The 16,260-nt window shown below is 63.1% G+C and overlaps 2 protein-coding genes across 3 annotated transcripts in view; one reads left to right on the top strand and one right to left on the bottom strand.

Annotated features, from left to right (window-relative positions):
- Window positions 1-7,754, top strand: part of SREBF2 (sterol regulatory element binding transcription factor 2) — a 62,352-nt gene extending 54,598 nt beyond the window's left edge. For both annotated transcript variants that reach the window (XM_072740981.1, XM_072740980.1), the window contains exons 16-19: window positions 1,682-1,850; window positions 4,037-4,222; window positions 5,440-5,551; window positions 6,008-7,754. In XM_072740981.1, the coding sequence (XP_072597082.1) occupies window positions 1,682-1,850; window positions 4,037-4,222; window positions 5,440-5,551; window positions 6,008-6,228 (688 nt within the window). In that variant the 3' untranslated portion in view covers window positions 6,229-7,754. The remainder of the gene's footprint in view (window positions 1-1,681; window positions 1,851-4,036; window positions 4,223-5,439; window positions 5,552-6,007) is intronic.
- Window positions 7,755-9,969: 2,215 nt separating this feature from the next.
- Window positions 9,970-15,964, bottom strand: SHISA8 (shisa family member 8). Its single transcript, XM_072741598.1, has 5 exons — window positions 15,812-15,964; window positions 14,455-15,317; window positions 11,805-11,935; window positions 10,895-11,038; window positions 9,970-10,600 (listed from the first exon to the last, which is right to left on the bottom strand). Exons 1-5 carry the CDS (start codon window positions 15,962-15,964, stop codon window positions 10,206-10,208), a joined length of 1,686 nt encoding a protein of 561 aa, XP_072597699.1. The 3' UTR covers window positions 9,970-10,205.
- Between the last annotated feature and the right edge of the window lie 296 nt (window positions 15,965-16,260).

Raw genomic sequence — 16,260 nt, 5'->3', positions numbered from 1 at the left:
CTTGAAAAAAAAAAAAAAAAGATTCTCTAAGGTAGGTCGGACACCCCCATTTCACTTAAGTAACCTGTTGTCAGCACCCCGATCCGTCAGCACCTACCTTGCACCCTACCCTGTGTGTGTTGTCTCCCAGCCAGTGTGCCTGAGGACATGGCAAGAAATTGTCCAAATTCCCCTCATGTGAGCAGCAGAGCCCTTGCATCAAGCTAAGACCATCAGCAGACATGCCTCACCCAGAATTCAGTCACCCTGGGGTCCTTAGGGATAATGATGCTGTGGGACCCCACCCCCACCCTCCCCAGCCTCTCCCCAGTCTGCTCTATGAAAAGACACTAGTTTCTCTAGAGAGTTGAACACCCAGCTTCTGAGGGGATGGCCCCTCAGCAGGTGCAAATCATGGAGTCAATACTTTATGCCCCCATAGGTGGCAGCAAGTGGGACTGTGGCCACTTTATAGATTGTTTGACGGTTAGATGGCTCCTTAGTGACAGTCCTGGTGGTTGAGCCCAAGTCTCTGATCCTTTCCTCTTGGCCACATGCCCTGTTTCCGGGCCTCCTGGACCTCTTCCATGATTCCATCATTTATTTGGTGGATGCTTAACTGAGGGCCCTCTCAGTGCCAGCTGGGTTCTAGGCTCTGAGAGGCAGCAGGGAACACGAGCAAATTACAGCCAGGAGCAGGTAGATAGTGGCCAGACCTGCACAAGCTCTTCTCCTGTGGGCACCTGGTGCGATTGCCTTTGCCAGGCCAGCCGTGACTTCCGTGAGGCAGCCAGCGCCTCTCTTCCCTGGGAGGTGTCTGGGCCAGAGGGAGGGAGGCCCATCAACCACAAGTTGGTATCAGGGGAACCGGAGGTGGATACGAAGGGCCTGACTCAGTGGGCAGCCAGAGGAGGCTAATAGGGGGCAGGACAGGAGAAGGCAGCCCAGGGGCACAGCAGGAGGACTAAGTCTCAGGGGACCGGCTGGTGAGAATGGGCACGCCCCTGCGTCCACGCCAACAGAGGCATAGGAATGTGAAAGGAAAGGAGGTAAGCTCCGCATGCCCGCATCCTGTAGCAGGCAGAGGCAGGGGTAGGGTGGGGGTGGGGGTGGGGAACGGGGCCACGGCTGGGCTGAGAAGGGCCTGCCCTCCCTCTGCTCTCCTTGTTTCCTCCCCTCCAGCCACGCTGGCCCCCGGATATTCTCCGGTGTGTCAGAGACTCAGGGCTTTTGCACCTGTTGCTCCTCTGTCCGGAATCCTCCCTAGAAAGCCACACAGCTCACTCCTCTGTTTGTTAAGGTCTCTGCTAAAATCACTTTTCCAGAGAGGACATCCTTGACCACCATCCTTTATAAGATGCCTCCTCCTTCCTCTGCCTGACTTTCCTTCCTGGCGCTTACACCGCCTGGCGTCACATCTTCAGTGTCCAGTGCATTTATTACCTGACTCCTGTGCTAGAGAGTGCGTGCCCGCAGGCAGGGACTTGGGTTGTTCACCGCTGCATCGCCAGGCCTGGGCTCTGCCAGCATTCCTTGGATGAAGGGGGTGCCCGCCCTCATCCAGGGCTGGTATTTCGGATCTGGGGTCATCATGGCAGCATTGGAGTGGACAGGCCCACATGTCACCAGCTCAGGCTCCTCCTCGTGCTACCCCGGTGATGCTCACTGACCTCTTGCCTCTTGCCTCCCTCTCACTGCCCAGGAGCCCCCTGGTGAAGGCCGTCTTCCACACCTGCAGAGCCATGCACACCTCACTCTTGGGGAAGGCGGATGGGCAGCAGAGTTCCTTCTGCCACTGTGAGAGGGCCAGCGGCCACCTGTGGAGCAGCCTCAACGTTAGCGGGGCCACCTGCGACCTCACCCTCAACCACGTGAGTGGGGCTTGTCTGGTGCCTCGGGGAGGTGCTTAGCTGTGGTGGGTAAGAGCACTCGGACCCAGTGTGTGGGGCTACGTAGGAGACAAACCAGGCCAGCTGTCCCTTTCCCCCAAACATAGCCTCTTGACTCAGTCGGGGTCCCTTTGAGTCCTTCAGGCAAGCATGTTTTCACCTGCACTTTTGCTGAGTTTTCCGGGTCCCAGATCTTGCTGGCCAGGGCTCTGTGTTTACTCCAGGCCACTTGCACAACTCCCCCAGGCTGCTGAGGGCCAGCCTGCGAATGGGCGCCTACCTGCCACACACACAGCCTGAGCTGACTGACCACCCCGGACACTCCGTGGCCAGACGGGCACCTCCTAGCGGGCAGCTGTGGTGCATTGTAGTTGCATTGCATGTTCTGGCGGTACCCGTGCAATGTTTCCACAGTGCATCATGGAGGCCTGCCTGGCCCTCGAGAGACTTCTCCCTATGCCTTGTTAGAGGGCACCGCTGTCATGTTAGACCCCGAGGCATGGCCATCCCGGGAGAGGGGAGGGAAGGAATGCACACAACTAAAAGCAAAGCGTCACCTGCTCTCTCAGGAGGGAATGGTTTTACTCCACAGAGGGAGGGGCGAGCTATGGTCAGACTCTGAGACTCACCGAGGTTTGGTCCCGAGTGGCCAGCCTGGCATTTATGGCTAGAGGTGGTCAGTGGTCTCAGATACTGGGGTGAACCCAGGAAGCAGGCCCACCCTGCAGGACAGGCAACGTGCAGAGAGGGCCCAAGAGCACAGGCCCGTGGAAGAGCCACATCTCACTTTGCACCTGTCCTCTGCTGGTCTCCTGTAGAGTTTGTCTTTGTGAGGGAACCGGGTAGTCTCAGCTGAGTTTGGGGAACATGAGAGAGGCCGTAGCACCCTCGGGTGGCTCAGTCGGGGTCCCTTCAAGTCCTTCAGAGTTTATGGGAGTTTATTCTTTATGGGAGAATGGGCTGGGAAGAAAGAGACCCCCTGGATCGTGGCATCTCTCAAAAGACAGAATCCAACCCAGGCTGCCACCCCTGCCCAGAGGTGCTCCCCCAACACTCACCTCTTAGAAATGTCAGGTTTTGTTTGAAGAGGAAAGCCTTACCTGTGTCCCCTTGAGGCTGTCATCAGCCAGAAAACAGTGTGGCAAAGGGTCAGGGGCACTGAGCGGACATGAAGCAGGGTCCAGGGTGGATCCAGTGCCCTGGTGAAGGGGCAAGAAGAGGAAGGTCCTTAAAAAAAAAAAAAAAAGAAGAGGAAGGTCCTGGGGGAGTCCACGTGTGATCCCTCTCCAAAAGGACTGGGCTGTCTCCTCACCCTGGTGCTGGTGGGAGCCAGGCAGGCAGGCAGCCCAGCCTCGTGGGTGTCATGCAGACAAGAAGATCTCTCTACCGTGCCCCACACCTGTGGCATCCGTGCCCAATAGCAGCTGGCATTTACAGTACTTCCCAAGGCTGGGCATGGTACCCACAACAGTGCTCTCATGTAACACAACAGCCTTGTGGTGCCATGTTGTGGATGAGGAGACTGAGAGCTTCAGTCGTGTGCTGGTCAGTGGCAAAACCACAATTGATTTAGGTCGGTGGGTCCAAACCCAGGCATTCCATGGCTCCATGGTTCCGCCTTCTTGGGCTCCTGTTTCCCCAGCTGCAGGGACCACCTGGGCTGAGCCTTGCTGCCTTCTGTTGGAGTGAGCCGCTCCTCCTTCCCCTCCTCCATCCCCTGGCTGTGCTGCCATTTCAGGCCCTTTGATCCTACTTGATGTACTAGCAGGGCCATGGCACCTTTTGTGTATCTCAGCCTCCAGGCCAGCCATGGGGTGCTCCTGCGAGGTGGGAGGAACCCCAGCCTTCCTGTCAGATCCACGAGGGTTTATTTCCTGTCCCTGCCCCGTGTGTCTCCCACACACAAGCTACTGCCCCTCTCTGGGCCTCACTTCCTCATCCACAGAATGGGAAGAACAGATCTCCCACCCGGGGCCACGAGAAGGACTAGGTGCCGTGACTCGAGTTCGCCCATCAGCTGTTCTCTTGCTCCCTGCAGAGTGTCTTCCAGGCTGCTACTCCTCGGGGACACTCCACTTCCTCCCGGAGCTGCTGAGTGTCGGGCTGGGCGGGGCCTGTCCCAGCAACGGGCCCGTCACCCTTCTCCTCCCTTGTGGCTCATCACACAGGTGGTCCAGCTCCTGACCTGTGACCTGCTACTGTCACTGAGGACAGCACTTTGGCAAAAGCAGGCAGGCGCCAGCCAGGCTCTGGGTGAGACGTACCACGCATCAGGTGCTGAACTGGCTGGCTTCCAGCGGGACCTGGGCAGCCTACGCAGGCTGGCTCACAGCTTCCGCCCAGCATACCGCAAGGTGAGGCGCACCGGCCGCCAGGGGAAGGCAGGCAGGGGCCCTGGAACTCGGGGGGCCCAGTGTGGGGCCGCAGCCTTGGCCCTCCGAGGTCAAACTGGGATGGGTGGGAAGGGCACGGACGAGGCTCTACTCTGGTTTTTCTAACTGGTATCAGAGTGAGAAAATCACCCTACAACTTCATCTAATTATTTTCTGAGCCACTGGGGGCTTTGGTTCTGCCTCCTGGCTGCACGCAGCACCCCCTTGGTGGTGGCCACGGGATCTGAGAAGTCTCCGAGGGTAGCTGTATAATTGGGCTTATTGGACCCAAATACTTTTTTTGTGTGTTTTATTTTTATTGCTAATTAGAGTAATGTACTCAACATATTCTTGCCTGAATTATTTTCTAAAAATTCAAGTGAAAAGGCCAAAAGCATCAGTGAGATGGGAAGGGCCTGAGAAAGCAAGGCTGCTCATCAGGCCCACTCAGGGTCACTTGGGCCACTGTGTAGGGTGAGCCAGGGCAGACAGTGGGCAGATATCCATAGTCAGCACTGACCCAAACCCCGCTGGGGAGAAGAGGAAGTGCGCCCCAAGTTTCAGGGGCCATCAAAGGCCTCCTCCTCCTGAAGCACCATTGCCGTCCTACCTCCCCCACTGCTGATCTCTTTAGCGGCTCCCCCCTTCCCCCCCACCCCCGTCCCCCGTGGCCTTCCTGGGTGGCACCCCAGACCCTCCCCACAGATGGAGACATGAAGGTAGGGAGGGGCCTTGAGATGTTAGAGAATTACAGATCTAGGCCTTGCCTCCCATTCCCCAATGACTTGTGTTCACAGAAGAGCGGCACTTTCACCTGGAAACCTTCAGGCCTCGCTTTCTGAAGGAAACTCTCTGGTGCCAGCCCAGCTCTCCCTCTCCTCCGGCCGCCCCCCCCCCCCCCGCCCCCTCCAGAACTTGAGGCTGCACCCAGGCCTCTGGTCCTCCGACCCGGGGGGGCATGTCAGTGCTCTTTGTCTCCAGGAAAGGGGAGCAGTCCTTTGCTTCTTTTTTGACTCAGTCTCCCTGCTGCTCCTCCAGGGGTCTGGCTTGGATCGGAGGGCAGAGTGAGGACAGTGGTTACTTCCCAGGGGAGAGCCGGGCAGGGGGTGTGGAGGGAAGGGCCATGGGGGGTGGCAGACAAGATGCCGAGAGAGGCACCTACGGGAGAACAAACAGGCGGCCCCCTCTGCACCCCCCAGGTGTTCCTGCATGAAGCCACTGTGCGCCTGATGGCAGGAGCCAGCCCCACCCGCACCCACCAGCTACTGGAGCATAGTCTGCGCCGGCGGACTGCTCAGAGCACCAAGCATGGTGAGTGTGCCTGCGCCCCAGCTCTAGGCCTGGTGGGGGAGGGAGGAAGCAGGGCCCCAGCCCAGCACTTACCTTGGCAGAGCCCCAGGGAACATCCTCACCTGCAGAGTCTCAGAGGTGGTGTGAGAATGGAAGCAGCTGAGGCCTGGTTCCGTGGGCTGCTGGGAAGGATCCCAAACCTGTGGGGCCGGGGTTTGGTCGGGTGTGGCTCCAGCCTCAAGAGTGAGGACAGGAGGGCTGGAGACACTGTCCCGGTGCGGGGCCCTGGAGCCACACCATGTGGGGTGCTAGCCACGCACACATCCTGTCATCCGGGAGCCAGGGGAGCACCAGAGCCTACCATCCTGAGTGGGCCGAGGTTAAATAAGCGAGCCCACAGCAAGCCCTTGCGGCAGTGCCTGCGTCATGGAGGGCTCTGGGTGAGTGGTTCCTGTCCGTCTCTTCTCACTCCCACAGGAGAGGTGGACGCCTGGCCCGGACAGCGAGAGCGGGCCACCGCCATCCTGCTGGCCTGCCGCCACCTTCCCCTGTCCTTCCTGTCCTCCCCCGGCCAGCGGGCAGTGCTGCTGGCTGAGGCGGCCCGCACCCTGGAGAAGGCGGGTGACCGACGCTCCTGCAACGACTGCCAGCAGATGATTGTCAAGTTGGGGGGCGGCACAGCCATCGCCGCCTCCTGACCCCCGGGCGCTGTCCCCTCAGCACCCCGCCTCCCTCTCCCTCCTCCCTCTGAGTCTCTCCTTCCTCCCTGTCCAGCGGTCTCTCTCTCTCCCTGCTCGTTCTGGGAGGGGTGGGCTGAGCCTTGTCTTCGGAGCTGTCACCTGCCAAGGCCCTTGGACCACCGGAGCCTGGCAGGCCCCTGGGCAGAGCCCCAAACGCTGCTGCGGGAAGGTGCCCGTGGTCCAGGGCCCCGTGGGTCTGGGAGAGGAGAGCCAGGGTGGGGGGCAGGAGCTGAGTTCCCTGAGGGGAGAGCAGCCGGGCTCCCAAGATGCTTGGCCCCCTGCCCCCAGCCCGCCACCCTCCCCAGCTTCTCTCTCTCTGAACACCTCCTCTCCTGCTTCCTTGTTTTTTATCAGGCTTTCCCTGTGGGGGACGGAGGCCCCTGGGCACGGCTCGGTGCCCCCTCGCCCCTTCCCCCTTTTTATACAGATGTTTTTATATCCGTGTGCTTGGGTTTGCCGTGATGCAGGGCTGAGCTGCTGTGGCATCTTTATTTCTCTCCTTGGGTCTGTGTCCCCTCCCCTGTGCCTGACAAAGCCAGTTCATTGTTTTCTCCTCATTACACAGGACAGCGGGGGAAGGAGGGGAGCCCAGCCCTGGGGAGGCAAGTGAGCGGCGGGAGGGGGCAGGCCTGGGCTTGGATAAAATAATGTTGGCATTATTTTTTAATTTTTTTAAAAAATAAATGGTATCGTATTTAATTGTCCTGTTCCTTCCCACTGCCCGCCCCCTGGGATGGCAGCCCAAGCTCAGGGTAGGCCCCGGGGGGCTGGGAGAGACGGAGCCACCCATCAGGACTGAGGACCAGAGGCCCTCCCACCCCAATTCCTACCTCCACGGCCAATTTTTATCCCTAATTCATGACCTGAAAATAAGCGGGGGTGGCCGGGACCAACCCCCAGTCCCTCCCCAGGGACAGGCCCCTCCGCGAGGTGGACGCTAGTGATGAGGCTCTCTACCTTCCTAGGGGTCCTGGGAGGAAGAGTGCGTCCCCTTTTCTGGATCCCTGGCTTGGTGCCTCCCCCGAGGCTGTTTCTACCAGGACCCAAGGACTGCCTGAGACCCCAGAGCCTGCTGGGAGGCTGGGAGGCTGATAGGGGCCGCCTGTGCACCTCCTGCCTCAGGCTGGGTGGGGTAGAGAGTGGGCAGGGCCCAGGGCCTCGCCCCCCCACCCCCTGCATGGACTGGGGGTTGCACATGGCAGGGGCTGCCCTGACGCCAAGTACGGGCTGAGGTGGCTCAGCTTGGACCGAACCCGTCTTTCCCTGCTGCCCGTCCCCCCACACACTGTAATTTGTGGCCTGTGCCCGCCGGGTGAGCCAGCCCTTGTGTCATGTGTATATACCGTGCCTTTTCTCATTAGTGTTTAGGGGCGGGAGGGGGTGGTTTTTCACTGACGGGGATACACCTATGGCTTCCTTGATATGGAATCATTCACTGTGTCCTGGATGTAGGTGATTCAATAAACACAGATTGGTACCACCCAGCATGAGGCGTGTGAGGGTCTGTAGCGTGACTGCTGTCATGACCAGCCAGGTGGCTGCGTGGCTGGGCTGGTGGGTCCGGGACGGAGGATGCCCTCCCTCTGCTGAGAGGCCCCTGGAAGGCTTCACGCGGCCCCTCCCCAACAGTGCAGGGCTGGGACGGGGTCTGGGATAAAAGTGCAGCCGGAGGAGCTGCTGGGGTCAGAGGTCACTGTCCAGGACACAGCCGGCTGCTCATGGCTGCTCATGGCTGCGGCTGCGGTGGTGGTTTCGGACTCTGGGTGCTAACCCCGGGCGTGTTTGCCGCCTCCAGGATAAATCCCTCCCCTCCTGGGTGGGCTGCCCCCTAGTGTCCCCTCCTGGGCCTGCAAGTCACATCCTAGCTGGGTCACCCAGAGAAAGACATCACCTCCGCCTCTTGCCATGTGTGCACAACAGGGATGACAGTCCCTGCCTTTGAGTCCCCACATGCCTGTTGGCCAGGGTCAGTGGTACGACATACAAAGTACCGGTTTACAGCTCCGTACCTTGTGAGTGACAAGGGGTAAGACCACAAGGAGCAGCGGGCCAGAAGAGGAGACAAGTGACTGGGGATGGGCCAGGGGCAAGGAGGGCAAAGTCTGCGACCTGACCTGGCTGAGAAATGAGCCACCCCCATCACAGGAGGGCGGTCCCAGCAGCTCCACTGCCCCAAGGACCAGAGCAGCCAGGAGGCCTAGCTGCAGCAGGTCCAGCCCTGGCCCTACCCATAGCCTCAGCCTTGTGCCCCCTGGGATGGAGACCTAGGGTCCTTGGGACTGAAAATGAGCAGGGGTTGCACCCACCTCCCAGCAAAGCCCAGTCCGGGCCTTTGTCACCAGGGTGGGTAGCTGTGGGTGGCCCATGTGCCCAGGAACATGATCCTTTTAGGAGCCTGCAGGCTCCGTGACTCAGCTCCCACCCTCCTCCCCCGGCTCTCTACACAGCTGCAGGATAGGTCCTGGGGGCACCTCACCCCCAGTTGAGGGTGCGAGGACTGTCTCCCCTACAAGCCCTAGGAGCCCTCGCTGCAGGTGGGACTGTGGACTCTTGGCTCTTTCCTGTCCTGAGGCTTCTGAGCCTTGGATTCCTCAAAAGCCAGAAGAGATAGTGAGGCGGGCCCTCCTCCAGGTGAAGAGCTGGGGTTGGGGGGGGCCTCAGGGCAGCCCTGCGAGCAGGAGGAGGGTCTGAGACTGCATGTGCCTCAGGAGCACCACCACCCCGCCCCCCTGGCACATGCCTTCATACCTTTCCTGTCCCCAGAGTCCCCAGACAGCCCTGCCTGCCATGCATCGATTCAGCCACAGAAGACAGAAGAGTCCTAAGCTAATCACCTGGGTGACCTTGGTAAGTTACTTAGGTCTCTAAACCTCAATTTCCTCATCTGTAAAGGCACACACCCACCGGGCTTTAGTAAGAATTAAATGAAAGCAGCAACAGATGGTGGCCACGGTTAGTAAAACAGTATATGCCATGCCCAGGGTACACGGGAGGGAAACTGAGGGCCAACTGGGCGGCTTCGTTGATGCCACACAGTGAAGGGCATAACCCAGACCTCAACCTCCCCAACTGTCCCTGGCATAAAGAAACTCGATACACCCAGGCTGCTGGCAATGCCCTGAGACACAGCTAGGTACCCGGAGCCGGCCTGGCGGGGAGGGGGAGTGCTGGCAGTGCCGAGCATGTGCGAGCACCCCCAGTGGGGCACTGCCAAGGCTCCGTGTCCAGCATCCCCATTCTCTTTGCTCCCAGAGCAGCTACTGGGAGGAGGCTCCCCCATCCTGAGCACCAGCTGTCCACTTGGCCCACCGCCCACACCCATTAGGGGGGCGGCCCTGGACCAACCTGGCCAAGTGGCCTGCAAGCCAGGTGCCGGCTCAGGGCCAGATTATGTCAATGAGGATGAGCTGGGCTCAACCAACTCAAGATGTAGAGTGACTGGCTGGAGGGGGCTCATCTCCGGTAAGGGGCACGGACCCTCCCAGGGGGCCTCCCAACTGCCCTCTCTCCCATGGCTCCCACTGGTGTGGACATTAAGCTTGGCAATCGACCCTGACTACCCTCTCCAGCCACTTCTCCCTGGCTCCCAGGACACCTGCCTGGCAGCTCTCAAGAGCAGTCCTTTGCTCTTGCACATGCTGTGCCCTCTGCCCGTACTGCCGTCTGTCCAGTCAATGACCAATGCCTCCACCATCGGTGCCTCTCAGGGCCAAGCCAGGGCTCCTTTATTCTCAGGGATGGGAGCCACACAAAAGGCTTTATTTACATGAGGAACCCGCCCGGAGATCGGAACCCCTGGCCTTCCCCAGTGGGCCCCTTAGCTCTGCAGGCTCCCAGGCCCCAGTCCATTGGGGCAGGCATAAGGGCGGGCTGGCCTTCCACGGCCTGCGCCCCCCAGGCAGGCGAGGGCCCCCAGAAGCACCGGCACCCCGTCTTCACACGGTGACCTCGGCTTTGCTGTTAGTGCTCAGGTGCCGGGGCCCGCGGCCGGCGCTGCCGTAAAGGGCAGGGGGCTGCGGGCTGAAGGCCTCAGGCAGCTTCTCCACGCTGAACTGGCTCCGGGGCGCGTGGCCGGGCCTCCGGGGCGCGGGGGAGGCCTGAGCCCCCAGGTGGCCACGGGGGGTGGGCCGGGGCTGGCGGCCGGCGACCCAGGCCTTGTAGTGGCCCGACGGGGCAAGGCTGGCGGGGGGCGCGTAGCCCGGCGGGGCCCAGGGGCAGGCGTCGAGCAGTGCAGGCAAGTCCTCGCGGGGCCGTGGGGCCCGTGCCGGGAGGGTCAGTGGGGCAGCTTCGGCTGCGGGGAAACGCTGGTAGAAGTCCTGTGGGGTGGCTTCTGCGGGGACAGTGAGGGTGTGGGAAGCGAGGTCAGGCCCAGGGGCGGGGCCCGGGCTCTGACAGCTGGGCCAGGACCAGTGGCCGGGGGAGGGGACGGGAGGCCACTGGCTGCATAGGCAGGACACAGAAGTTGGCCGACACAGAAGTTGGCCGGAGCGCTGCCCCGCAAGGGTGGGAGCTGTGGAACTGGAATCAGGACCCCGAGCCCTGTAACCTAGGAGCTTGGATATTCCAGGTGCAGCGCTCCCCGCTCCCCGCTCCCCTCGGGGCACGGGGCTCTCCGGCCACTCACCTGCGACCTTGAGCGCTGTGGCCTTGAGGGTGGCATACTTGGTATAGGGCTGCAGCGTCATGCTGCCCCCGCCCTGCAGCCTGGGGCCACGCTGGGGGCCGGGGGTCGCTGACCCCAGGGGCACATTGTTGGGGTGCTTCCTGTCTGGAACAGGGGAAGGGGAAATGAGACCCGGGGGCCTGCTGACCCGAGTGCACTCTCCACCTGCGCCACCACCTCTTCACTGTCCTCTCCCCACCAGCACTTCAAGGAGAGCCTGTGGGAGGGCTGCTTGGAGGAGACAGAGCCCAAACCACCTTCTTGACAGACTCTCCAGGGCCTGGGGCAGGGCCTGCCTGGCTCAGAATAACCTGAATAATAGCAGCCAGCCCTGAGTGGCTGCTAGCCTAAGGGATGGCTCCCAGCCTGTTCAGCTTGGGCCAGGCTCGGAGTCCCAGGACCTGCTTCTCAGGAGACAGTTAAGGTTTGAGAGTTCCAACCCGCAGAGGGGAGAGGAGGGGAAGTTGCTGTGAAGCCTGCCTCACCAGCAAGAGGCCAAGAGGCCTGGAGTTTAAAAAGACCCCCTGGAATCCATAGGCTGGTGCCAGGCAGCCCCCAGGGCACTGCTGAGCCAAGGCCTAGAACCACAGCCCGAGCCAAGGATCCCTGAACCTGGAACCTTCCTTCCTCACCGCATCCCTGTGCCTGGAAGTTGCAGGACACCTTGGAGGGTCCCTCTTTACCACGGGGAGCTGACCAGCTTGCCCGACCCACACTCACACACCTGCAGAGGCAGGCAGCTCCTTAAAATTTCGAAACAGCCAAGAGCCTCTTGCCCCTCAGCGCCCCACTTCCCCTGGTCTCGGACCCACAGCAGACAAGGGAGGCCCGTGCTGTAGATCGACATAGGCCGCTGTGCCCGCTTACACACCTGTGTGGTTGGGGGAGCCCCGGGGGGGGCCATCACTCATCTGCACCTGGACACAGCTACCCAGAGGTGGGCCCAGAGGTGGAGGCAGTGGCTCCTGGGAGTCTGGCTGCTTCAGAAGTTCTGTGAGTGTCCTGTGGGGAAAGAGTGATGAGAGGCAGTCCTCCCAACCTCCTGCTTCCCCACTGGCCCGCCCTCAGCCTAGCTAATGCCGGCCACCACCGCTCCCTCACTCTTTCAACCTCCCTGGGCCTCCTCTCTGCCCTGCAGTTGATCTTACACATCAGGTTTCCACATCTCATTTCCCCAACATGGCCACTTCCAGAGCAGGTCAGGAAATGCTATGGGTCCCCTGTCACCTGGGCTACCTTGTTTTTCAAAGACTCTTCAGAATCCCTAAGACCTTCTGAGTTGAGCCTCCTCTCCCAGTGAGAGCTCTGCAAGCGTCTCAGGCTCCTTGCTTCTGCTGTTTTCTGTGCCGACGACCTTCCTCCATCTCCTTCCACAAAACTCCTACTCATTCACACCCCACCAGAGTCCCTCCTCTTCCAGGAAGCCTTCTTTACCTGCCTACCTAACTCCCTTCCTGCAGCAGAGGCTTCCGCTGGCACAAAGCTGCCACATGGACGCAGAGGGGAGGACAGACAGACGAGAAAGGAGGGAGGAGCCAGGAGATCCCACCTTGGCAGCCCAGCACCAAAGACTACATGACCTTGGGCAGCCGCCTCCTGGGTACCGGGACACCCAGCCCCACCCAGGTGTGACAGCGTCTGACTGAGCCTTCCCTGCTGACAGCCAGTCCCAGCCTTTCCGCCCAGTGCCTTTGGTGCCCAGAATCTCTGATTTTCTTCTGGGGCAGTTTGATCCTCCCTCCTTCCGGGGGCTGGGGCCTCAGTGGCTGAAGCAGGAGGAAGCACGGGGACCCTCTGGGGTAGGTGCAGTTTGGCTGCAATGTGGCAGGGTCGGGAAGTCGTGTCCCCCCACACACACACACCTGCCCGAGCTGCAACTCTGGTCCCCAGCGCTCCGCTGCCCGCCCCTGTGTTCTCAGCTCTGCGCTCCTCTGTCAGCAATCCCTAACACCTGAGTAATTTTCATGCCTCTGGGCCTCTGCACAAACTTCTCAAGGAACAGATCCAGCTCCCCTCCAAGCCTTGGGGAGCTGACCATCAATCTCAACAGAGTGAGAACAGGGGTTCAGCACACACCCACACATGAGCCTAAGTGGGGCTTCAGATCTCCCCAGAGGAGAAAAAAAAGAGAGCATGTGGGAGCTGAAGCCCAGACAGAGGAAGGGACTGGCCTAGGCCACACAGCACATCATGGGTGGGCCAGCTCTTCCAGAAGCATCACCAGACCTGCTTCCCCGTCCCTTGCAGATGAAGAGGGCCCTAGGTGAATGTATCAGCTAGGCTGCACCGGCCGCCCCCTCTACACCATCACGGCCCTCAGCTCCTGCTGCCCTCACTCTAGTCAAGGACATGTCCTGTCTTCTCTTTGCCCGACATGAAGGACTCAAGCTCAGGACCTGCCCCCACAGCACCCAGGGCTCAGGACCAGAGCCTCCACATTGCCAAGGCAGCAGCACAGTGGCTGAGGTTAGGGGTCCAATCCCAGTTCCACCTTGTGGCTGCCGGGACACAGTAAGTTAAGTGGTCTGGGAGACAGGGGTGCTGCGTGGAGCCAAGGAAACCCTCATCCTGTGCCCCTGAAGACTAGGAGGCGGAAGCATCCATACCTGGCCTACGCAGGCCCACGCAGGCATGGGGGCTTCTCTCTATCATTGTCACCTCTAAAAACCAGCCTGTCGCACACCCCAGGGAGCCCAGACCTGGGTAAGTGAGGAAGGCACAGGCCTCAAAGCACGTGGGCATGAGTGTGGGGGTGTGGGTGAGAGTTCCAAGGTGAGGACACAGGATCCCAGAGTCGTCATTCTAGCTAAGACCCCACTTAACACAAAGCTCAGGCTCAGCTAGCACCTGGCCTCGGCAACAACGAATCTGTGTCCCCCCACATTTCCAGTGCCTTCCTACACAGGGAGAGACCCTGTCCCTTGCCTGGAATGGGGGGGTGTATTGAATGGGGTGTGTGGGGGAGGCCTTATCCCCAGGGAAAGGTCAGGCCTGAGTCACAGCTATGGGGGTGGGGTGGAAGGGAAGTGGGGAAAGAAGCAGGAGGGGAGCTACAGATAAAGCCCCTTCCCTTCCCTACGCTTCTCTGGGGCCCGGGGCCCAAGACGCCCAACACTACATCAGCGCACGCCCCCACCCCCCCACCCCCGCTAGTGGGGCTCCGACCTTTCCTGGGTGCGGCCTCTGTGCCCTCCCGCCCACTCCGGAGGAGGAGGGAGCCGCGGGGGAGGGCGGCTCAGCACCCAGCTCCCTCCGGAAGGTCAAGGGGAGACGGTATCAGCTGTCTCCCTCCACGAAGTGGGGGTGGGGGGAGTAACAGGCCTGGAGACAGAGATGGGAAGGAAAAACCAGGAGGGGGCTGCGGACAGGACCAGAGTTCGCAGACGGGGCGGGGCGGGGCGGGGCGGGGGAGGATGAAGGATGGCGAGGGGGGCGCCCACGGGCCAGGGAGGGCTGTCCAGGCGGCGGGGTGGGGGGATCCCGGCCCGGCCCGGCCCGGCCCGGCCCGGCGGCGCGCTCACCTGGTCACCGTGCGCCGCGCGCGCGGGCTGTGCGCCCTCTCCAGGCCCAGGCGCGCCCCGATGCCCGCCAGCACGAGCAGCGCCGCGACGCCGCACACCGCGTAGACCGCCGTGTGGCTGCGCTCGCGGCCCGGGTCCCGGGGCGCGGTGGCGTCGCGGGCGCGCGCGGGTGGCCGGCCCGTCTGCACCCAGGCCGGCGTGTCGTAGTTGGAGCAGCGGCTCTGGTCGAGGCGCCGCGGCCCGTCGTGGCAGCAGAAGCGGTAGCCGCACGTGCCGCAGCAGAAGCTGTAGGCGCCCGAGCTGCAGTTGAAGGGCGGGTCCCACTGGCCCATCACGTCGTAGTAGCCGCGGCAGCGGTCGCCCCCCGCCGGGGCCGCCGTGGCGGGCGCCGCGGGCTCCTGCGCCTCGGGGGCCCCCGCGCGGCCCGACGGCGGCCGCGCCAGCAGCAGCGCCAGCCCGAGCGCGAGCCGGAGCCCCGGCGGGCCGCCCCCGCCCCCGCCCCCGCCCCCGCCCCCGCCGCCGCCGCGCAGCCCCGGCGCCCCGGCCCGCTCCATCGGGCCCGCGCCTTCGGCTACAGCGCCCGGCGCATGGCTGCGCGCCGCGGCTCCCCGCCGCCCGGCCTCCGCGCCGGCCCCGCCAGCCCTCACCGACCGCGCCGGCCCCGCCGCACGCCTCCGCGGCCGGCGCCCTCCTCCCGGGCCGCAGGGCTCGCGGGGCCGCACCTCCGGGGGGCGCGTCCTCCGCCGGCGCTGCCCCGGACCCCAGCCGGCCGTCCTCACCCCGGGACGCCCCGGGCCCGGCGGCCAGTCCTCGCCCGCGCGCCCCCGGCCTCTCCGCGGCCGGCGGGTGTGCGTGGCCCGGGCCTAGCGGGGGCGGCGGGCCGCCCGACACCGCTGCCTCCCCGCCGCCCGCTCGGCGCTGCCCGCGCTCTGGCTGCGGCTGGGGCTCCGCGCGGCTCGGGCGGGCGGGGGAGGGGGAGGGCGGGGGAGGAGGGCGGGCGGGCGGGAGGCAGGGCCGGGGGAGGAGCGCGGCCGCCGCCAGGGGAGGGAGGGGGCGCCCCGCCGCGGACCCTCTCCGAAGGCCTCCCCAAGCCACCCCTCAAACGGGGGGCCCCAGGGCCTTCGGGTCTCGGCTCTCAGCGCTGTGACTTCGGACACAGGCGGGCGCGAGTGCGCCTCTGCTTTACAGGTGCGGGGACTCCGGGCACCGAGAGGCCCCGGAGGGTCGCTGCCGCCCCCCCGCCCTGCCCCCTCCCCGCCCTCTCCGTCAGTTCTGGCCCACACAGAAGCGGGACAGGTGGCAGGCCCTTCGGCCTCTCTGCGCCTCGATTTTCCCGCCTCTCAAATGGGAAGGAGACCCGCGCGCGGAGCCGCTGCCGGAGGCCAAGCGCCGGCCGTCCCCGCGCCGCCCCGAGCGCTGCGTTAGCCCCGGGGCGCGCGCCCGGGTCCCAGAAGCCCGTGGACCCCGGCCTCGGGCCCTGAGGTGTCCCCACTTCTGCGGCGATGGGCATGGCCTGGGCCGCGTCCTCCCGGGGTGTCCTCGCTACCCCAGGTGTAGGGGGAGGAGATCCGGCTGGACCCGGACTGGGGCGAGGGGGCGGGGCCGGGCCGGGGGCGGGGCCATCCGCCCCTCGCCCCGCCCCCCAGGACGCTAGGGTCCCCTCTCGGCCCCGGGAGGAGGGGCGGAAGGTGGTACGGACCGTGCACCCAGTGCGGAGCCGTTCTCTGGGGTTTTCGAAGCTAGATCTAACTGGGAGATGTGACCGAACCGGGCACCTTGCTTCCCTCTGCCTGTTTCTCTTCTTAA

The sequence above is a fragment of the Vulpes vulpes genome, chromosome 16 (genome assembly GCF_048418805.1).
Source record: "Vulpes vulpes isolate BD-2025 chromosome 16, VulVul3, whole genome shotgun sequence".
In the NCBI taxonomy this organism is placed as follows: Eukaryota; Metazoa; Chordata; class Mammalia; order Carnivora; family Canidae; genus Vulpes; species Vulpes vulpes.
The sequence above is the reverse complement of the archived record's forward strand: the minus strand, read 5'-3'. Positions and strand labels throughout refer to the sequence as shown.